The sequence below is a fragment of the Drosophila rhopaloa genome, unplaced genomic scaffold (genome assembly GCF_018152115.1).
Source record: "Drosophila rhopaloa isolate 14029-0021.01 unplaced genomic scaffold, ASM1815211v1 contig_155, whole genome shotgun sequence".
Lineage (NCBI taxonomy): Eukaryota > Metazoa > Arthropoda > Insecta > Diptera > Drosophilidae > Drosophila > Drosophila rhopaloa.
Genome location: NW_025335034.1, coordinates 205,715 through 228,943, shown reverse-complemented (window position 1 = coordinate 228,943; position 23,229 = coordinate 205,715). Strand labels below are relative to the sequence as shown.

At 39.7% G+C, this 23,229-nt stretch overlaps 1 protein-coding gene across 1 annotated transcript; it reads left to right on the top strand.

Moving 5' to 3' along the window:
* Nucleotides 1-297: 297 nt before the first annotated feature.
* Nucleotides 298-21,318, top strand: LOC108047699 (mpv17-like protein). Its single transcript, XM_017127993.2, has 4 exons — nucleotides 298-390; nucleotides 18,403-18,628; nucleotides 18,701-18,908; nucleotides 20,915-21,318. Exons 2-4 carry the CDS (start codon nucleotides 18,477-18,479, stop codon nucleotides 21,134-21,136), a joined length of 582 nt encoding a protein of 193 aa, XP_016983482.1. The 5' UTR covers nucleotides 298-390; nucleotides 18,403-18,476; the 3' UTR covers nucleotides 21,137-21,318.
* Nucleotides 21,319-23,229: the final 1,911 nt, after the last annotated feature.

Genomic DNA, 23,229 nt, shown 5'->3' with positions numbered 1-23,229 from the left:
CTTATTGGCAGTTGCTTGCCAAATGCAGTGAATGAAAATTGCACAAAAAGAGAGGCAGAGGCCAGAACACAATTACAGCCAGCGGAGTCATTCACCAGGCAAATTATTGATTGGCAACCGCAGAGATGCATTCCGCCGAGAAATGGGGATACAAAGATGCAAAAGATGCAGAATCCGTCGGGCACTCGCTAATGATGATGACGCTGGCTACTGGCCAGCGCGGCTCACTCTCTTTTGGCCGCCATTGACATTGAAATCTGGCAATTTGCAATCATTGCAATTAGTTTTTATTTCTTGGCTGAACCAAACGCCTCGCGAATCGTCGCGGGCATTTTCGTACAAATTACTGCTAAGGATCGGAGTGCGAGGAATTTCCGCGGAAATTATCGGGTAATGACAAACGATGGCAGCTTGCATAAATGTGCTGCGAATTTACAACTGCGCCTTTCTCAGACCTCGAGAGTGCGAATCGCAATTGCAAATAGCTAATTGCCAGCCGATTATTTATAGCCGTGCATTTTTAAAGTTCAAAAATGCGGTTTGTCGGAAGTTATTTGCCCGTTTAGTGCGTCTATAAATAGCGCCCGCTACTCAGGCGTCGCCATCGAGGGGCAAGGTGTAATGTGTGGGGCTCCGTTTGCCGGATGGGTTTCTGTGCCCCCAAGCCCCCCTCTTCGTGATTGCGGCTGTCATTCGCCCCGCAAGTGGGTCACATCGTCATCGCCGGAGAGAAGCCTTGCTCCACATTCATTGCCCACTGAATGTTCTCGCTTCCGCTAATCTCGGGGCAAAGCGAATATAAATGCGGGGGGATATCGGGCATGAGTGCAGCATAAGAAGCTGGCGGTCGGCTTGCGGTTAAAACCTAAGGCAAACGGCTGCACTCACAGAAAAACAGTAGTATAAACAAAAAAGAATCAAACGGTTTAGTTACGCTTCCTGGGATTATTTTGGCATCGCGTTTTTAGCGGCAGAAATACATTAGTTGCTTAATTTTTTTCTAAATTTATTAACGCTTATTTTTCTGCTAAACAAATTTTATTCAATCTACTATACTTAAGTACCACTTAATAAAAAAAATACTTTAGTAAAATAATTAAGAAATTAAAAATGTCGAACTGAGAATCTATATGCTGTCCCTTCGAATCAACGAAAGTGCAGGGTAATAAATAAATCAAGCAAGTTGAAAACGACTTCATTTTAATATAATAAAATGTAAATATGATTTGTAATTTTTTAATCTGGTACCAGAATTTTTTGCAATCTATGTTTTTGCGTGTTTTTGCAATATTTTTTTCTAGTGTACACGTAAAAGCGAGAGTAAATCTTCGTCTAAATTTATTTTCATGTTTTAAGCGGTCTTTTCAGTTTTCCTGCCGAATTCCTGCAAAAGCCAAGAGCATTGATAATGAACAGGTTTATGTTGATTGCTTGTCTTCCTTTTTTTTCACATTTTGCCTCTTTTTGAGAGTCTTTGGAGTGTTTGTGCGTAGGCAACAGGCCCCGGCCAAGTTCCATTCCCAATCCCTGTCACATTAATCACGGCAACATTTGCCATGCAATTAAGCAAATGAAGCCTGCATTTAAGTGCTGACAATGATGATGATGATGGGGACTTCGACTCGGACTCGAACTGGGAATGGAAATGGGACTGGGACTGGGACTGTGACTGGAACTGGGAAACTCGGCGAAATCATTAGGCTAATGTGGTTAGTTGAACATCGATAAGTGAGTGTGCCCCATGGGCAAGCAGCTGGCGATGTGACTCCACTTAATGCGCATTTAATACCCCTTTGAGTCATTAGAAATTCAATCGACTCGCTCAAAATAATTGACCCCCCTTGGTTTCAATTCGCGACAGTCGTTTCTGGCTATTCATCAAACCCGAATCACAATCGAAATGCAATTTGCTGATTTTTGTGATGGCAAATTGAAAAACACACACGTAAAAAGAATTGACGCAGGCCGCAATTCAATCATTCAACGTCGGCGTGGCCTTTTGCGTCTGTTTGTCTTATTGGCCAAACACCCGGACGACGACAAACCCCGCCAACAACCGTAAACAGCCGGTAAACGACGAAAAAAAATCGAAAATGTCAAGGCATACTGCCATAATGAAATTGTAAAATAAATATTACACTAAGTTGTTGCTTTCTTTGCGCAACAATAAAGGTGAATTTCGAATTTTAAGCACAAATTGTTAAAATACTAGTGTGTGTGTGGGCGTTCGCAAGTGCAATGAAACATCGCGCATACGCCACGTTGCATGGCCAAATTAAATGAATTCTCTCGAAAGCAAGCAAATAACTTATTTTCTTTGCTAGAATCAAAGAATTCTCTGTGTAATTTTTATTTTTACATGTTAAAAGCTTTGAAATCAAATATTATTTTAAAAAACCCACATTTTTTCGAATATCTACATAGATATTTATATTAGCCCAATTTATTATTTTAGAAAATAATTTGTTTGTTAAAACTTTAAAGTTAAAATTTGTTAGTTTAAAATAGTCAAAAATACGCCAATAAAATTTGAAAATGGCTTAAAAAAATAATTTATTATATAAAATCATCAAAGATAAGAGGTTGGACGTAAAATACCAATTTAAATTATTAGCATCACTCTGCACTTTTGGTCCTGTGACGTAATTTCTCATTGAAGAAGAGTATTTCTGAAAAACTTTTGGCGCGTTTTTCGGGTAGTATTTGCCGTTCTGTGTTAATTTCTCGTGCTCGTTTTCCCGGTGCCCTTTAACCCCACATGTGCCACTCGTGACCGATGGACCCCCAAGCTGCCTTTCTGTTTGGGTCGCCAATCACGTGTCGCAAACATGATTTATTTCGTCAATTTATGCCAAAAGTGTAAAACGATTTTCAACCGTGTGCCAAATGAAATATTATGACGTGCACTATCATTTACATGTGTTTTACAGCCCCCGATGTGTGTCTGTATGTGTGCGTGAGTGGGCGTGGCACTGCGTTTAGGAATGCGACAGTTGACTGAGTCGGTCTCGCTTCCCCACCTGACATCCGTCTCCCTCGCTCCGTTTGCATGTGTTGGCATTTGCAATTTAGCAAAAAGGGAAATTACATTTAAATTGAATTGTAAACCGAATAAATTGAGGGGTTTTGGGGGTGGAATGGGGATGGGGAGGGGTTTCTGCGCATTTGAATTTGCCAGAAATTCACGATTACGATTGAACGCAAATGGAATTCCACTCTTTCTGCGGGCTGCTATCTGTATAATTTACCATATATTTGAAAAGTTATCAGCCGTTATGCAAGCCTTACTAAATGCAAAACTTTAGGCATTTTCCGAAAAATTATAGACTTTCAGTCAATTAGTTTGGGTTTCCCCAACGGAATCATACATTTTCTTTTAAGTTTCCGCATGATAAAAGCTGGAAAAAAATATGCATCTTAAAAGTTAATTTGATAATTTTATTTAATTAAATGTTGACTAAACTAAACTTATCACAGTGAGTATTCTTAGCAATTTAATGTTGATTGGCATCACACCGCATTCAAATTGCTGATGATTGTTTGAGACATAATTAACTTCTACGACAAACTACATTTACCACTGAGTTTTGTATTGATTTAAGTTTGTGTGCGGTATGCGGCAGACAATGCAGAAATTATATTTAATACGACCACATTAAGTCCAGTAAACAATGTATTTCGGGAGAATAAAACAGAAATTTTTAATTTATTTAGCATATGGCATTTTCCTCACAAAGCCGATGGAAAACCAAACACAAAATTAAACCCGTATTTGTATTGCAACATCGGTAATTTGGGGGGGAATTCGCTGAAAACCGAGGGAAATAAAACATTTCTATTTAATCTCATTGTTATTGAGCTGGAATGGGGTTGGACTGACGTATGTTTAAGGGAACTGGGAAATGCAAACACCAAGCGGATTGCACAACCGCAAAATGCCGACTAATTAAATTAATAGGAAACAAATGCATAATGAGAGCAGGCGACCCCAGACCAATCAGTCTGTATCTGCAGAGTCAATTAATGTTGTCCGAGCTGATGGTGATTTAGGTGCAATTAAAGTGCAAATTCTCAAATATTTTTCTGCTGAGACGCCGCTCCAATGCGATATGCAAATTAAGCAAATGCCAACTAAGCTATCTATGGCCAAGTACAGATACAGATACCCGTATCCACAAGACACCAGATACCGAGTACCAGATACCAGAAGCCAGACATTGCAATAGCAAAGCCACGGCAACAACTTTTATCGCATGTGCATTTTCTTGGCCCACGACGCCAGCGACGATAAATGCAAATCTTGACAGTTTTCTTTGAAACATTTTTATTTATTTTCGGTTGCAGCTTTTCTGCCTGTGCTTTTCTTCTCGTCTATTTTCTTGGCTTTAGTTTTCATTGTCTGCCCGTCTGGGTTTGCTTTGCTTTGCTTTTGGCCATTCGGAAAGCACGTTTCGTGCTCGCACATCCGCCGCCGTTTGGATGGCTGGCAGTTGCAGTCGCCGCACCGAAAGATACAAATGAATCTTGCACAAGGAAGAGCGAATTCCCCTTCCCCACTTCCCAACAGACCCTGGCAAGATTGTCGCAATTGCCTCGACGACAACAGTCGCATCGATTTTGCCCTAATACCTTGAAAGCGGCTCACAGCTGACTTAAACGGAACATCTTCCCTCGGGGGAGTTCAGTTCTCTAGGAGCAATCGCTTTGAAGCCCCTGGAAGCTTGCATAAAATAATCAATTCCACAATTTGAGTTCCGAAAATGTTTCAATAGTTTTAAGCCGGTTGTGCACTAAAATATCACAAGCAGTGCTGCAAGTCTAAAATCTCGGCAAATTGTAGATGGGGTAATGGGATAGGCCGCTAGTGGCAACCTTTAGTATATTAATTGGAAAGTAAGCAATGTGATCGTTTTCAGTCAACTACATAATTTCAATCAGAAGCTTGCAACTCAGTAAAGTATATATTCTTGATCCAACAACACAACGAGACGAGTCAATATAGTCATGTCATGCCATGCTTAGTTTTAAAGCTATCTTTATGAAAGCTTTAACAAATAACACAGATCTCATAGGAACAATAGCGGTTTTAATTAAAAAAATTATTACTTTTTTTTTTCTTGTTTCCTTTTATTATGGGCACAGGTATATTTTTTTAGTTTTAAGCCAAAATACTTTTCCCTACTAAACTTCGTTAAAAAAAAATTAGTTTAAAATAAATTTGCTATTGTAATATTATTATATTATATTCAAAATCCGTTTTATTTATTTGAATTTAAGCTCTTAATTTTAAAAAAATGTGATTATGCCGTAGTTGGTTATTTATCAAATAACTTAGACTTGTTCTTTTCCATTCTTTGAAGACTCGTTTTGTTCACAATGTTTAACGTTCACTGCAGGCCTGCCGTATTGTCTAGCCATTCCCATTTCAAAGAGCTAAGTCTGAGATTGTTCTTAATCCGCTGACTGAATTTCCTGAGAACAAGATATCCCATTCCAAAGAACCACACTGCGTTCAAATGAACGTGTAGACCTCATCTGCATTTGAAATGAAAGGCTCAAATAATACTCGGAATTAATTATTGCGGAATGTTTATTAATCCATTAGATCCACTCCACGGTGAAATACAGTTTCCGTTTTCGACCTGTGAATCATGTTCGAAGGGCAGGGCAATTGGGTTTTTCTGTTGCCGCCCGATGTTGTGCAATATTCAATCGCAATCTCAATATCGATTGCTACTTACCTTCTCATACATAATTCATCGTGGCCTGGTCGGGTCGTTTAATATGAAAACCAATTAATTAAACTCTCAACAGCAAGCGTCACGACTAAAAGCTTAGAAATTACTTAATAAATTTCTTTCATTAAAGCCACAAAGGAAAAGTCGGCAGGCGAGGCACCCATTTCCACCGCACCGCACCACCCCCCTCGAAACTTCCCTTGGACGACACCGTCGGGCGTTGATTTATATTAATCGACCCGCTTGCACAGCTCCAGGCATTATTTATTTGAGGCAGCAGCAAAAACAAAGCAGCGGCAAAAAATATGCCAAGTAATAAATTGAATGAATCTACACATCACATGGGGGTTCGCTAAATGCACAGGGAAAAATGTCCACAATTAAATAGTCTTATTATTACTATAACACACAAGAACTACAAATAATCAGAACAGAAAATCTATAAATGGATAGAATCGTTATTTGAATGTTTAATTTAAGCATCTTCATCCCTTATATTATACATTTGTATATGTATAAGGTGGTAAAGACCAAATGCAATATTTTTTTTCCTGTGCATATGTACGATTTTGTATGGTATTTGGGCACTTGGAAAGGAAAACCCAAAATATGCGCTAATTTTTTATTTAAATTGCGTATGCCAAACCAACGAATCGGAACTGAGGGCAAATAAACGAAACGAAAAGAAAAGAAAAGAGCAGACACAATGTGCCACATGATTTATTGGCCAAAGAAAAGGCCAAAGAAAATATTGGTATTTTTGCAGTCTAAGTGGGTAGCAGCTTCTCTAGTGGGTCACCGCCGTCGGAAAAACACTCCAAATCAGCTGTCCCAAAACCGCTCGGGGTTAATTCGGGAGGTGGGTTGACTGAGGTTGAGTTGGCTCACAGAAAATGCTGACTAGAAAATGCAGTTGCCAGCCGGACCCAGAAGAAATTGCCTCATGATTACGTCGTTCGTCTGTCCGTCCGTCTGTCCGTTCGTCTGTCCGTTCGTCTGTCCGTTCGTCGTTTAGTCCGCACGTCGGTCTGGGTCCGTCACGTCCATGTCGTCTAGCTGTCTCTTTGGGTCTCTGAGGAAATACAAAAGTTTCCAAATTTCTGCGCTATAAGCACGTGCTCGACTCTTTGCCAAAATTTCCCATCGCCCCCGGCTATTTCCCCCGAATTGTCCGTGTCCGTCCCCCTTTCGAAACTCGCTTCATGTTAATTTTCTTTTCTTTGATTTTGCGTTTGCATTTCGGCTTGCCACTCGGGGTTTAATGTAATTCTTTAGCATTTGCCTTCGAAATGAGGTTAAGCTGGCACAATGCTGAATGGCAAATGGTGAATGCTAAATGGCAGGCACTGTACGACCGAAATGGGTCACCGTCACCACCTCAAGCGGATATTTCAGGGCAGCGGAAAATGTGGCAGGGAAAAATTTGTGCGCCAGGGAAGACATCAAAGTGTATCTGTGGCAACTGAGATTTAAGGGGAACGAGCGAGATTAATTTATTTTCTATTTTGTACTCCTAATTTTTGGGGCATGTTGGGAGCTATTATAATTACGCTTATTCGTTCCAAAAACAAAAAAAAATAAAATAATTAGGGTAACTTAATAAAAATACACACTTAAAATAATTTTCGCAATGTGGAATTTCAAGCTTCGGAAAAAGAATTCATCTTTAACAAATGTATCTTAAGTCCTTAAAAACTTTCCTAGAATAAAAAAAAAAAAGAAACGCTAAGGGGCGACTACAGAACCCGTACCACAAAGGGGGAGGAGATGGAGAAAAACTTGATCACGCATAACTTTTAACGAATGGTCCGATTTGAAAAATTTCTCACATTTCGATAGGTATTGATAAACACAAAAAACTGAATTTTACTTTTCCGAAATATTTAAATTTTAAAATATAAGCGATTGTGGGCGTCAGAGGGGCGGGCACCATTTTGAAACAAACTTGCGCTGCGTAGGAACGCCAAATCTACATGCAAAATGCCAATCTTCAGCTTTTATAGTTTCCGAGATCTCAGCGTTCATACGGACAGACAGACAGACAGACGGACAGACAGACGGACAGACGGACAGACGGACAGACGGACATGGCTATATCGACTCGGCTAGTGACCCTGATCAAGAATATATATACTTTATAGGGTCGGAAACGCTTCCTTCTAGCTGTTACTTACTTTTGCACGAATACAATATACCCTTTTACTCTACGAGTAACGGGTATAATAATTGAAAATGTTCTTGAATTTGGACATTTTTACTTAAACTTTTCGAAAATAAATGAATTACAAATCGGTTAGAGTGTTTTTACCAAATTAATTAGTGCCTGCCGATGTTCAATACTTTATTTACATAATTCACAATTAATTGCTTTGTAATACTTTTGTATTTAGATATATTATTTTGTTTTAAAAAAATCATTATAACAAATTGTATGTAAATTTATTAAGTAATACTTAGCCAGCTTTGAGCAGAATATTTTAAAACCCATCTATTTCATTAGTAATTGCTTTCAATAGCATTCAAGCAGCTTTTGTTGATTATATTTTGTCATCATCATCATTAGACCCTCGTTTCCCCTTGATTCTGCTCGACTCATTAGGAGCGCATCCAAAAAACCCTTAACCTGCCTGATTGATAAGCAGTTAATAATAGTGAGTGACCATCAACGCAATACCCCACATAACGAACTCGAAACGCATTCGAGGAGTAACGGAAACGGGAAAAGGGGATCGGGGATTGGGAAGCCCGTAAATGCACCGACTGCCCATACTTAAAATTTAAGCGACCCAGCAGACAAAGTCCGGACTCTGCGCGCCATCAATGTAATTACGAACACGGCACGCAGTCGGTCAGCCACTCCCCTTCGCCCAGTTCCCTTCGCGGGTAATGACTACACCTCAAATTGCACAGGGGCATACAAAATATAAACACAAGCCGGGCGAGCGCCTAAGGTTTCCAGGCGAGAGATCAAAACGAACAAGGAAACGATGACGTACCAAAAAAGACACGAAGCTGGAAAAAACAATAACCCCAAATGGGAAAAAAGAAAATCAGACAAACAGCCGAATTAACAGAACGCAGCAAAAAAAATTCAGGGAGAGAGGAACATAATGCGAGTTTAAGTGCATGAAATTACAAACTGCCTGAAGTTGGCTTGGCTCATGGATGGATGGTTTTTTTTTACCGGAATCAGTGGCGTAACATGAAAACGTTTTCAATTAAATTCGAATCTTAAATAAAAAAAACATTTTAAATACATGGAGTGCAAATCTAAAATGATCTAAATACCGAACGTTGTTGAAATGCATTTATCTAAAAATGCTGATTGATTCTATTGCATTTTATGGGTTAGGATAAAGGCTGTTTTCTCGATAACCCCTTTTGGAAAAACCCTGCGTACGTCACTGCCTGTGATTTGGCTAGAGGAGCGCGATCTGGAGGTTTCGGGGTTCGGCGGTCAAAACCGGCTGCACCCTTTCCGTTTCCTTTGTCCGACTAATTTCAAGCGCCGCGTTAGTTTGGTGACGAACTGAAATGAGGCGGGCATAGAACGCTGCACTTAATGGGAAATTGTAAATAATTGCGGAAGTGTGTAGAGCCTTCGCTCGCCTGACATTTGAAACGCAGAGACGCAGATGTGTTCGAACTTTTTGATACTCGTAGTGTATTGGGCTCGCCGTTGGCCGTTCGCTTATCTTGTAATTGTTGATTTAGTGTGTGCTCAATTTTTATTTTTGTGCGGTTCAGGTTCGATGGCAGCTCAGTGGTGCAGTGGCTGGGGAGGGGGGTTGTCAGGGGGTTTTCAGGGGGTTCAGCAGGGCAGAGGGGGCGGTTTGTTTGCCCGCCTGGTTCATTGTTCGCTCATTGACATCGCCCGTGGTTGTTGTCGTTCCCGGCGCGTGACAAATGACTTTGACGTTGCATTCCACATTTTCGTATGTACATACACGCAGAAAAACTGCGAGTGCACAAACAAAACTTAATATTTTGCTTACTTTTTACCTCATTCGTAATAGCTTGTTAAACATATTTTGATATCCAAATAAGTTCTCTGTAAACTACTGTCAGGAACTTTAAGAGTTTGACCAATGATGCGAATACGCAGTGTAATGCCAAAAATTGAAGTTAACTTTCTTCAAGTTATTTGATTATAAAAATGATCAGTTAGACTGGAAAACGTAAGTCTAAGTTTTTTGGTTTTAAAAACTTTACTACTTCTAGGACATACTGAGAAGATTGTACAACATTTTTTCTGCTGTAATTTATATGTATCTTTACTATGTGAAAGCTCACATCTGTGTCTGTTAATCAAAGACATAAGGCTTTAGGATTTTCGCTCAGTGCGGACTTAGTTTGTGTACCGCATACGGCTCTGTCAATGGGTGTCCCTGTCCCTGTCCGCGTCCTACGTTGCCATCAATCGAAATCCAAGCGGGCCGCTTCAACAAATTGAACTGCTGCTGTTTATATAAAATATCTACATACTCGCATCTATCTATTGTTGCTGTTGTGGACGTGGATGTGAATGTATGGCCTCAGTCGGAGTCGATCCCACGAGCACTACGACCATAATTGACAGTTGTGTCGGCATTTATTTATTTGTATTTTTTTCTAGACGACACACACGCAAATACACACAAGCCAAGTGCACTGAACCGGGCGCTAAATTTGGGCACAGCTTTTTTACTGGGTTCAATGTAACCCCACGGGGCTTCCACCTTACATAGGCGCTGCCACTCGACCCGAGGGTCCCGATAAACCGATTGCTGTGAGTTGATGGCCGTTCCTCGGAAGGGAATGTGTTTTCAATTTTCGGTGATAGGTAAGGGTGAAGGATCAGTGTGTGCTCTGAACCGGAATAGTTGAGGGAGGGCAGAGGTACTGTTTGAAGCGGTGTCAACAAATTTCTAAGTGCGGTCGACAGAACTCTCGGAACTGCAATCTCAAAGGAGTATTGCCTATCCTTTATCACAATCGAGATGAGACGACAGTTTAATGTAAATGTTAAAAAGATGCCGATTAACTTACTGCCATCAAATTATTTACCCACATCTTTTTGGTACAGCCTTTTTACCATTGGTAATATTAAACACAGATATTTCTTCTTGTTCTTTTAAATGTTGAAATTTATTTAGAATTTAAAATTAATTAATATTACATTTCACTTTCAATTTATTTACAATTTTCAACATTGTAAAACCATTACAGATTTGAAATTTTTTGGAGTTTACATTTTTGCAACACTCCATTATCTAGTTTTTAATTGTAGTAAATAAACAGCTTACTAGAAGAATAAAATACTTTTTATATTTTTATTTATTTGCATTCTTTTTAAATCTGCAAGTTCGTATATACCTTTTAATTAGTGCTCTAGTGTCAAGTAGTTACATGTTAAGCCGATATAAGTAGCTTAATTCAAATTGCTGACCGTTTTTCTTACTGTCGGGATGCAGAGAACTAAATAGATAGAGTCACCACATTTAACCCACAAACATTTTCTAGGAACTTAAGAAAATTGGCTAACTTGGAGATATTATAATAATAAGTAATTTACACAATATTTTAGGTACATGGGTATTATTCAATAGCGTTTTATTTATTTATCAACGCAATTTCAAGGAATTGTCTGGATTTTATTGACTACCAGTTTTGAAACCTATTATTTTTCGCACTCTACTGTGACATATCTCGCCCACCCTGCATTCCAATACTCTCCCTAGTGGCCGCGAACACCAAACGTCAATTTGGCGCAACTGTCAGACCAAACTGTGTAGAAAGAGACAGGGAACGAGGGGAGACAGGGACAGAGGAAGAGGCAGAGACAGAGACAGATGCAGAAACAGAAACAGAGACCGACTAAAGTGTCATACACGTTTGATGGCCAACTAATAACTGAGAGCCCCGTTGTCGTGTCAGCTGCAATTGACACTTGTGCGTCGGATGGGCAATACAAGTATTTATGAACCCGATGAACTCGAGCGGTTTCGCTGCCTCTAATTTCAATGGTCTCTCTGGCAATCTGTCGCCCTTTCTGACTGTCTGTCTTTCTGAATAACTCACAGTGTGGCCCGCCTGGAAACAAAGCAGCCAAATAGGGGTTTCATGGAGTAGTTAGGTAATAAGGAAGCTGAAAATAGCTACAAGAATCTAGGCAAGTACTTAACATACCTAGCTGTTTTCGTATAGCTGTTTCAAATTTGTTGATCTCTACAACCTTTAATATCACGGTTTTTATTAAATACAAATATAATCAAAAGTAAGGAATTTAAAAAATCATACTTTCCAATCATTCCCCCCATTTAAATCACCAGATGCCCTTGGAAAATAGCCAAATCGACTGCACTGCAGAAGACTCTTCCCGCTTTTCCCATCTCACTTTTATGGGCTTCCTCGTTATTTTGGTTGACAATCAAATTCTACGAAATTGGATTCTCTTGTTCCTCGACACGCTCTGTCGGGTTTCAAAACTCACCCTCCTACTGCCTCAAGAAAAACAATAAAAAATTGGAAATGAGAAAATCAAGCAAATTGCCTGCAATTGCAATTGTTTTCGCTCTTTGGCCGGCATGTGTGCCGCTGTCCGTTATTGTATTTTATGCTTTTCAATTTTTATTTGCCTTGGCCCAGCATTTTTAATGCGAAAATGATTTCATAAATTGTTCGCCGCTGTTGTTTATTTTGAAACTTTAGTTACCGTTGGGCCCCGAGGGATGGCTAAAAAACAGAAAGAAAGAGATACCCACCCATTTCCATTCTATTATTTCAGCTGTCAGACATTTCGACACTTGAAATTGAGCGTGTGTGATGTTTTCATTCTGGCGAAGGGAAGGGTCGTAGGTGGGATAAAAAAAAGATTGACTCAAAATATGAGAGCCCACGCACGGAGAAAAAATTATAATTTCCATGTTTTTATTGCTGAATAGGGAGATATTTTTATAATAAAAAAAACAGACAGCGCACGAGCAAGAACAGTGTATCTTGAACTTAGATCATAATCGTGATACACAAGTAATTGTATCGCATATCTGAATTTAATTAAATATCAGGGCAAAAACAATAGCCGGCATTAAAATGTAGCTAGTTAAAGAATACATTGAATTGCAAGAAGATTTAAATTAAAAACTAAGAAAAGTATTATTTCGTTTTTCACTGTGTAAAAAAAGGGTCAGGGGAACAGAGGAAATTCGCACAACAGGAAGCTGTAATTGGCCCAGGAGCGCTTGAACAAACAGCAAACATCGCCAAAGTAACTGCCGATGGAGGGGGATAGCTGCTTTATTGGAACAGCAGCTGTTGCCCGATAAGGTCGCACCCAGACTTCAGACCTCAGAACCAGGTCCCATATCCACTATCCCATATCCCATATCTCATATCCGAAGACCCGACACAATGCCAACTGATTGCCGTCTTGCGTGTTGGTTTTCCCTCCAATTTCCACCCGAGCCTTATTAATTATGACGGGACATGAATTGATAATGGCTGGAGTTCAGCCCCCGAAGAACTGCCGATGAGCAGCGATAGATAAGTACTGACCGGGAGGAGGGCTTCCTCAATGATTGCACTTGATTGGGTTCGGTCCGGGATTGGGATCTGAATGGGGCAGCTAATGGCGCCGAGCCCAAATAAAGGGTAATTACGGGAGTTTACAAAACGCTTGCAAAGCGCAAAGGAGAGGAAGTTGGCTGGCCCAGAAGCTTGAACAAAATTATAACGAGAGGCAGGATGGAACCACCGCCGATCAATGCCTTCAATTATTTATGTGATTAAAAGTCGCGTGAATGCATACAATGAATGAAGAAAACACTATAGCCGAGTAATTACTGACCTGCAGCAAAGTATTTCTTATCGAGCGATGTTAAAAAGATGAAAAGTGGATGGAACACAGCATAATTTAAAAAAAATGTATACTTTGCGTGGGTTTAATTGTAGTATTGCCTATAAAGCCCCAAATGTTAGGACTTAAAAGTTTAATTTATTAACCATGCTAAGAACTAAAGTTTGTTTAGGAAATACATTTCTTTGGGATGCACTGGCAATTAACGAGTGAATCCATTAAGGTTACTAACGAAATATCATAACATAATCATATAGGTTTTCCATTTATCCATGAAGGTAAACATTACAATTTTACCAACATTTCCGCTCCGAAATTCGGAAGCCCCCTGCGGAGGAAAACCTAATAACTAACCCCTGCAATCAAACCAAAAAGGCAACAGGGGAAGTGCCAAACGCAATCGCTGAACCCAGTATTTATTTACAGTTCTGGCTCAGATTGCATGTGCTGCTCTTGCCACACCACCAGCCCCTTATCGCCCCACCACGCCCCCCTTCAGATGCAGACATGTGAATATCATAAAGATGTGTACAAATAAATCAAATCATGGTGCAGGGAGGGCACCGAGAACAAACAGCACCATCATAACTCCCCCAAGCACCGACAATCAGTCAGCCAAAGTTCAATAAACAAAAGTCAGAAGAACGATGAAGTAGGGGGCCAGAGGAACCCACTAAAATACTACATAACTTGAAATCAAATAAAACGCCCTTGTGTCCGTGTGCTCGACAGAGCGAGTGCAATCAAATCTCGCACCTTTCAGCCGAAGTACAGATATAGCTATTGATACAGATACAGATACAGATACGGATACAGATACAATTAGCTTCGTTTCTTGGGCAATGCTCTTTGATGTAGGCCCCCATGATACTAACAGTCTGAAAAAACAACCAAGTGTGAAGATTTTTTATTGCAAGGGGGCATTGAAATTGAAATCAATCGAAACTGTAGAAAGCACAGCTGTGCGACAAGACAATAATCATATTTAATAAAGCGAACGATTGGACCGAAAGAGGGTATTCGAAGCGAAAAAAAATGTAGTCAAAAGAAGGCGCACAAGAAAAATTGAATTAAATGCTGCAAGTGCCTTTTCGATAATATTTTTCTTTTAGAAATCTACAAAGTACTCCCACAAAGCAATTTAGCAAGCTGATGATCACACACTCTTGTGCTTTTAACGAATATCTATAAATTAGTTTTGGGCAAATCATTTCCGATCAAAAATGTTTTTTTAATTTAATCAACGCTCACAAAAAAAAAAATGTACACTGCGCAAACCAACTGCTTAGAATCGTCCTTCAGAATGACTAATAAATGAGAGCCATGGAATATATTCAGATAAATTAAGTTTACGGACCATATATCAAATGATTTATGTTTTAATAGCAATATGTTTGGAGATATCATTCTTCGAAAATATTTTTCCACTAATAGTCGACCACAAAAATGTAAAATTCATTTTGCAAAACATAAGCGAACATTTTTTTAATTACAAACTAGTCCCCAGCTAAAACTCAATCATTTTATACAATTTCTGTGAGGGTATTGCAGGGGATATGTTCAGCTGGGTTAGTGGTAAGTGGGGAATGAGATGGTGGCCATTCCCTAGGTGAGATCGAGCAGCAGCTGGCTCCATTCTCTGTCTCCATCTTCGTCTTCATCCCAGCTCCATTCCCTGTCGTCTCTGAGGCACCGAGGCAATTCACTTGGCCAACACCAACTTCAAAAGCCCGTTCGAGTGGCGGCTGCCACTTTTTAAGAGTGCGAAATTAAAACAAAATGTTGCAAGATGCTGCGGGCAGTGGATCTGCTCCGTATCTTCCAGCCCCCGACTTCTCCAACTTCTGGCGCTGTTTGATTTCTTTGGGATGATAAGCCGGGCTGGCCGGAGCTCTTCACATCATGCGTAAAACGGCGTCAAAATGCAAATGTTGCGCAGGAAACAGCCGGCAAGTTTTCCCCCTTTTCTCCTGATTTCCCCCTGCTGGCCGCAGCGTAAATAAACATTTCGCGCTTTAATTTATGTTGCAACGTTTGTTGCTGGGTGCAGCATGGGGAGCATTTTATTGCACATTCGCCCGGGGCCTTATTGCAAAATTTATCATCAACTGCGAACTAAGTGGATCTAATGGGGGCAGCACCATCGCCAAAAAATAAGTTTTCCGCTCATAAAACATGTAAAGTTATGAAAACGTACACATTTTTTTCTTTTATTTTAAATTTAATGTAAGAAATGTTCTGTCAGTATATACCTAAAACGTAAAGAACGTTATAAAACATAGTTGTTTCATTTCGTTTGAAAATTATACCTTTGTATACATATATATATATACACATTTTGGGGATGTTCTTATCCGGTAAAAATATATTTCCATAAATAACAATTTTAAATAGTTCTGAAATTAATCACTGAATTATTGTAGTTAACCAAGTTGTGGGGCAACATAAAGTATACGTTTATAAAAAATAAATATTGTTTGATCAAAAAAATCTATTATTAGCAATTTAAATATTTAAATGACCTCCTCTCAACCCACTTCTTACGTTCCAAGTTAAATCAATTTGTACGATGTGGAATAAATTAATTCTGGGCTCTGATTAGGTTCAATTAAGACAATAGCCGGCGGTGGCTGTTGAAAACCATTAGAGTAGACATTTTCAAAGTCATATAACCAACTACCTAACATTTAGTCAACGTTCGTCAGCACGGTCCACCTGGCCTCTTTACCGCCAGAGTGCAACTCCAGAAACTGCACTCATTTTAAATTTAAATGTGAAAATAATGCAAATTACTGTGGAGGCAGCATTTTGTTGCTGCACCGCTGATAAACAACAACAGCCCAGCCTGTTTGGACAGTTGCTGCTGGCACACACTCTGTATCCCTGGCTCCGAGTCCAACAAGGACAACGTCGGGTACATGTTAATTACTTGTGAAAATATGCAACAGACGGCAACAACAAGGGCCAGTTGCCATGGGGCGGACTTTTCACACCAACCAAATCGCCAGGTCGCTTGTTTTCGGAACGGAACGTGGATCGTATCGCTCCTTCTTTGTGTTTCTGCTGACGAGTGCCCTTCAAAGTGAACCTGCCCGTCCCAAAGGGCCAACTGTTCGCCGGGACTCTCCGCTTCCGTTTCTATTTCGGAGGGCTTGCCGTGTGTGCGGGCATACTAATTACAACAGCAACGGTGCACTCAAAAAAAAATGGTGCATTTCATTTTAGAAACAACTGACATAAATGGAATTATAGTATTCATAATTAAATAAGAACCATGACAAGACTTCAAAAATTATAAATGATGAAAAAAATATATTTTTGGTCAATACAAATTTTGTGAGAGCGCCTTAAGAGATTTAAAATATAATTCAAAACAGGAAAAACAAAATTTGTACACTTTAGTATTGTTTTTATTTCAAGTATTATTATTAAGTATTGTGTTATAAATATAAAGATTCTTCTCCTAAACAGCGAAAATTTTAAATTATATTTACCTTAAATGTTTTTAGCTTCAATACTTTGTATTAAAGATAGCTTCCGAGATATAGCATTGTAGTTTATATTTAGAAACGTTTTTTGAGGTTTAAAAACTTAAAATGTAGAAAAAGTAATTTGATTTTTAAGTAAAAGATTTTTATGTCGTGGTAAAAATTGTATAATTTTTGTAACTGCAGCAAGTGTAAGTTATGGTTTAGAAAACACAACCATGTTTCATACATATGTTGTGTCAGCGTTTCCAAGCGTTTCCCTTTCGTGTTGATTACCCAGAATTAAAGAATTTTTCTGGGTGCAGTACCAGCAGCTACAACAGCAACCCCGACGTGCCGCATTGGATGTGGATCTTTAATCGCTTCCCTCGAAGCGACTTTCTGTGCCGCACACTCATTAAGCGAAACTGAAAACCAGAAACAACTTCAAATCACACATCGTTTCTTTCTTCTTTCTCCTGCGCCCCTTTGGTATATTTTGTTATTTTTTATTACATTTTGGGACTGCCGGGCTTGTATCTTTCGCCCGGGCCTAATTGCTTTTTATGACAGTCGAGTGAATATGATAAATCTTTGGCCGTGGCCCGACATTATTTCGACATTTGTTTAGCTAGAAACATTCTTGGCAATTAAATTTGTGTTTGTATTTCGTTTGTAGTTTGCTCCCCGATAATAATACTTGACATGTGTTACTGGATGGTGGGCACCACCCCCTCTTCTGATCACATCCGTCCCACCTTTAAGCCATTCAACCATCCATCAGCTCAGAGGAGGTCCAAAATGTGTCAGCTGTGCAAGTGTTTCCATGGTTGACATTTATTTGCAATTGGCTTGAGGTTTAGTTATTTCACTGGGATAGGAAATGCCATTTAAGTGGCTCACGCGAGATGGCTTCAATGAGTATTGAGGGCACTACTATTGAAAGCATTGCTTAAAAAGGGACCAATTGTATGCTATTCGTGAGACGAAGAGTAAATAAACCCTTTTACATTCATAGTGAGAATTAACAACCGAGTTGTTGTTGCAATGTCTGGATTTATAAAATTTAAGATCTCAAAAACTCTACGGTTATTCCCAATTCACTTTTACTCCGCTGTAAACCATTAAATGCCTTAAAATATATGTGACTTAGAATTTGTCTTATGAGAAAGCATAATAATAAATTGGCTATGAAATGTATCTAAAGCGTAACTCTTAAAAACTTGAGATCTGAGCAAACCTGAAATCCGCCAAGACAAATATGACACTGAGTTGGCATACGTCACGGGGGAATAAAGATAACCCATGCGAACTCAGCCATGTATGCCGCATCGTATTGACCGAAAAGTAATTTCTCTTTCAGCGTGTCGATAGCACTTTCGTGGAACTGGGACTGGCACTGACTATCGGGACGACTATCACACGAGAGCGTCGAAAATGTTTCGTAATTTTATGAATTTTACAAACAAATACAAAATCATCAGGGGCATGATATCATATGGCACGCTCTGGCCCTGCGGATCCCTGATTGAACAGACAATGATCGAGAAGAAGACATTCCGAACGTACGACTGGATGAAGTGTGTCAGGTGATGTTTTATGGATCTTGGCCCGATTCGATTGCTAATTGGCCCCAATGTGGTGTGTTGATTCCGTTGCAGGTTCAGTTTATTCGGCTTCTTTTTCATGGGGCCGACCATATATGTGTGGATCAGATTGGCGGGCGTCATGTGGCCGCGCACCGACATTAAGTCATCGTTCTGCAAGGCGATCACCGAGCAGACCGCATACGATCCGATGGCCATCAGCTCGTTCCTCTTCTTCATGACCTTGATGGAGGGCAACTCGTACGCGGAGGCCAGACGGGAGGTAATGCCAATCGACATTTATCTGGGGCTTGGGTTCCCACTGCACAGAACATTATTTATTTAAGCAGTCAGCATAAGTCTATCGGGATCTTAGCGAACAACACAGAATCGCAGAAATTGTTGGCATTTTGAAACTTAATATGTTTTGAGAAGATGACACAAAATGACAGCCCATTACCCATCCCATTTTCCAATCAATATCTGTTTTAAGTTTATAGTTTTAAACAACTTCAAACTAGGTCGAAAACCAACTATGTTACTAATTTCACCCGTTACTCGTAGACTAAATCATATTTGTTATGGTACACAAATGTTCTGGTCTTCCGATCTCATAAAGTCTTTCCGTCTATTATTTTTAATGTGATTTAATTGAACAATGAATTTTTTTTAAACACGAAAAGTGAGATTTTAATGTGATCATCGTAACAAACAAATTTATATTTTTTCGGTATAAATGCAACTTTGTAATTCCAAAGCTATCCCTTCTAGTGGTTCATTTATAGTATGATCTAGCTTGTAACTTTTCAACTAATATTTGTCTGCAGCCTCGTTATTATCTTATATGTATCAGATGTGCTCATTACTCTGTGACCAGTTTGTGTTTACTTGGAAATGGGGTCTCCGATTTCCATCGGCTTCTTGCACCCATTTCGGTGTGTTGCTATTGATTTCGGAAATCCATTTTCTCACGACACATTCAGACAGTCGCCGAGGCAGTCTCTCTATCTCTGTGTCTGTATCTATGAATCTGCATCTGCGACTGAGGCCGTAATGTAAGCATGCATAAATATCACCTGTCTGTCGCTCACCTCCATCCATTCCCAACTTCGGCGGCTGGTCATCCGTTCCGAGTTGTCAGCATTGATTTGTTGGCTCTGCGGCCATACTTCGAGATACTTGGGGGCACTTTGGCTCCAGGGCCGAGTTCGGTTCGATGGCTGACTTCCATTCCATATCATTAGAAACCATTTATCTTGATAAATGTAAATGTTTTACCATATATTTGTGTCAAACGTGCGTCGTCTCATTTGCTTTGCATGCGTTTCCCAAAGATCTATGGCCTGAGATGCCTGAGCGATGCGATCGACTCTGCTTTTGGCCGTAAAAGAGTTATGTGCGAGACTGATGGAGACGTTGCTCTCTGATCCTCAGTTAAAAATGCTCAACTGGAAGCGAGTCTAATGCAAAACAAAACTATGCACGTACAAATGATACAAAATCGAAAAACTTAAGATTTAAAAACCGAAACATATCTGACTTGGTATTACATTAAATTATTATATAATAAAATGTAATAATATAAATAGAGTTCTTATATTTTATATATATTGAATAAGTAAAAACAAATAGTGCTAATAGTCTGAACGGTATTTAAATGTATTTGAATTGCAAATTTGATGGAACTTGCAAAAGCTTAGCTTTTCCATTTATTTCTTTCGATTTGTTTTTGTTGAATATTATTTATTAACATCCGTTTTCTTATCCACACGTCAAAACAAACTGTCGAAAATATATAAACCGATATGCAATTTATGTGGCTCGGATAACGAAAGCGTTTTATTTATTTAATACAAAAGCTTTCTCTTAAATTAGATTAACTCCAGACTTATTAGCCATCTTTTGACAATTTTCCATTAGAATGTTCACGCGAGTGGATAGTTGTGCACACATAGGTGGTAAATCAATAGATAATTGACAAACTTCGACTGTCTTTTTATATCGGATACACATTCATTCGTCCAGTTTGGGCCATCCCGATAGCTGTTGCTGCCCTGCGTTGCCTTTTAATTAACAACATTAACCAAATGCCACGCCCCAGTCTAGCGGCCGAGAAAAGGGGGAGGGAAATCAAGCAATAATTAAAATTTTAAACGTCTCCTACCGCCACTGGCCAGACGGCACTTAATTACAATTTTCCGCGCTGGCATTTTCCGACTCCCCCGCTGCTGGGCGCATTATGTCACTGCACTCACCCCCCGATCTCCCCTTTCCCCCTCTCGTTCCCAGGTCAGCGATAAATTCCTGGACGCCTACAAGGTGGGCGTTATTTATTGGCCCTGCGTGCAGACGGTGAACTTCGCCTTCGTGCCGGCGCGGAACCAGGTCATATTCACCTCCTTCTTCAGCATGTGCTGGACCACCTTCCTGGCCTACGTCAAGTTCCTCCAGCTGCATCCTCCCGTGGATGTGGACCACCACGCCATGGACATCCACTTCCTGGAGTTGTGAATCCGAATCGAATCCGCAACCAGCTACCAATTAATGTGATTGCACCAGAGACAAGCCCCTTGGCCAGAGTTAATGACATGTCACTTCTTTGTATAGGTATTTTTTGTGGGCCGTGAGCATTGTATAAATATATGTGTACGCCCATTCATTTTGGCTGATAAATAAGTTGTGATAAGATTGTAGTTGCTGTTTTTTTTCCTCAGTATTAAATTGAAATTGGGCGTTGTTGTCAGTTTCGTTTTAGAATCTCATGGGAATTGAAATAATAATGGGAATGTCCAACAACTGAGATAAATCCAGGAATTGGGTTTTTAATATTTTAAGCCACGATTGCGCCTCAAAGCTTACTAAAAATCTAAAAATTGATGGAATTCTTTGGCCAGTCAAACAAACTGTGACACAAAATGTTGACTTCAGGCGACCTGTATCAGCATTTATCAAAATTATTTTTATTATATGTGCGCTTCTTTTGGCCTGGGGAATTGGGTTCCATTAACTGTATATGTACATAACATCTATGCGTATTATATAAACGAAAGTATCTATGTATATTTGTGTATCTGTGGGTTCGTTGAAGTGGAACCGCTAAGTGGTCGTGCTGAATGCGAGAACTGAATGCATAAATAATTCCGATTTAGATTATTCTGAAACAGAAACATCATCGCCGAAGTGTGGTCTGCATTGGGATATTCGCAGTCGGATTTGGATTTGGGCAAAAATGCCAGGGAACAGAACGCAGACGATGACGAGGCCATAATCAGGGGAATTAATATGGAAATGTATGCAGAGCAAAAAACGAAACCGCAAGAGTAAGCGCAGAACACCGAACTCAACCCAAGACCAATCCAAAACCAAAATCCGAACGCATGTGGGTTTTGTTATCAGTGCGAGAAACGTGGCGAACTTCCTGCCCAAAAGGGGTGTTTGTGCTGCACAGAGAAAATATAATGATAAGCTTAGCTTATTTATGTTCAATTGGATAGCAATATTAACACGTAGCGTTCCTTGGCTCATTAATCATAATTTTATTTAATTTTACATGTAAAGTTTAGCTAGAGAAACTGTTTTTATTTAACTGAAAATTACAGTAACAGTTTATATTGCCATATTTATAAATCTAAGACCATATTTAATTTAATGCTTTCCATTTTAATTCTCTCAAATAAATAATATTATTTTGTAAACTATAACATTATCGAAATAACTTCGATGCATAATGTTTATTTGTATTTATTTACAAGAAAGGGGTTGAAAATGAAAGCTTTTAGCAGAATTTTTGGCTACAATTTAAAAAATTTTTGATCATATTTTTAGAAAACCAAACCACATCCCTTAAACCTTATTTATGTTCCATAACTGCAGGGATCGTGCTCTTACTTTTCTCCGTGTACCTGAGCTGTGAAAAAGCAATTGAAACAAGAGTTTCATTTAATTCTGCGTCGGCTGGCAGGCCAATTTCCTATCCGCCCAGCGCCCATTGCTCAGTGTCTTGCCGGGTCTTTATGTTGCTGTTTTATAGCGCATTAATTTCGAAAGTAGCGCTACGTGTGCCAAAAATCATTAGCAACGGAATTACGCTCAATGAAATGCAGTCGGCGTCGCCGGCAAACAAAAGCCGACCAAGGGGAGATAATAAAGCGTGGCCAGGCCGGTCCTCCGTCGATTGCGAGTTGATGTCGATGCCGGAACGGGGGAACCCGGGAATGGCCACGGAGTGGGAAAGGCCCTGGGACGGCGTCGGGGAAAAGGTGGAAAGTGGAAGCCGAAGGGAGAGGGGGAACGGGAACTGAAAAGTCGACAGCCGCCAGTCGGCAGCCGCTTGACGTTGGCGTTTGTGCTGCTTATAAATTTACCCTAACGACAAGTTAAATGCTGAATACGAAATGTTGCAGAGGAAGGGTTCCCATTCCGAAACCCTCCGAGACACTCGAATACAAGCCGGCGAATTTGCCGCCAAGATGAGGCCCTAATGGGCTTACTGTTGAAATTTAAAAATACAACATGTCATTACAGGAATACAGGCTACAATTCTTATTAAACCAAGAAAAGTTAAGGTAAAGCTTAAGTCATAATAATATAGTTTAATAAGTTCA

Coding starts and splice junctions, on each gene's coding strand:
- LOC108047699 (XM_017127993.2), top strand. CDS start 18,477: ATGTTTCGTAATTTTATGAATTTTACAAACAAATACAAAATCATCAGG. Junction 18,629..18,700: donor GACTGGATGAAGTGTGTCAG/GTGATGTTTTAT, acceptor ATTCCGTTGCAG/GTTCAGTTTATTCGGCTTCT. Junction 18,909..20,914: donor ACGCGGAGGCCAGACGGGAG/GTAATGCCAATC, acceptor TCTCGTTCCCAG/GTCAGCGATAAATTCCTGGA.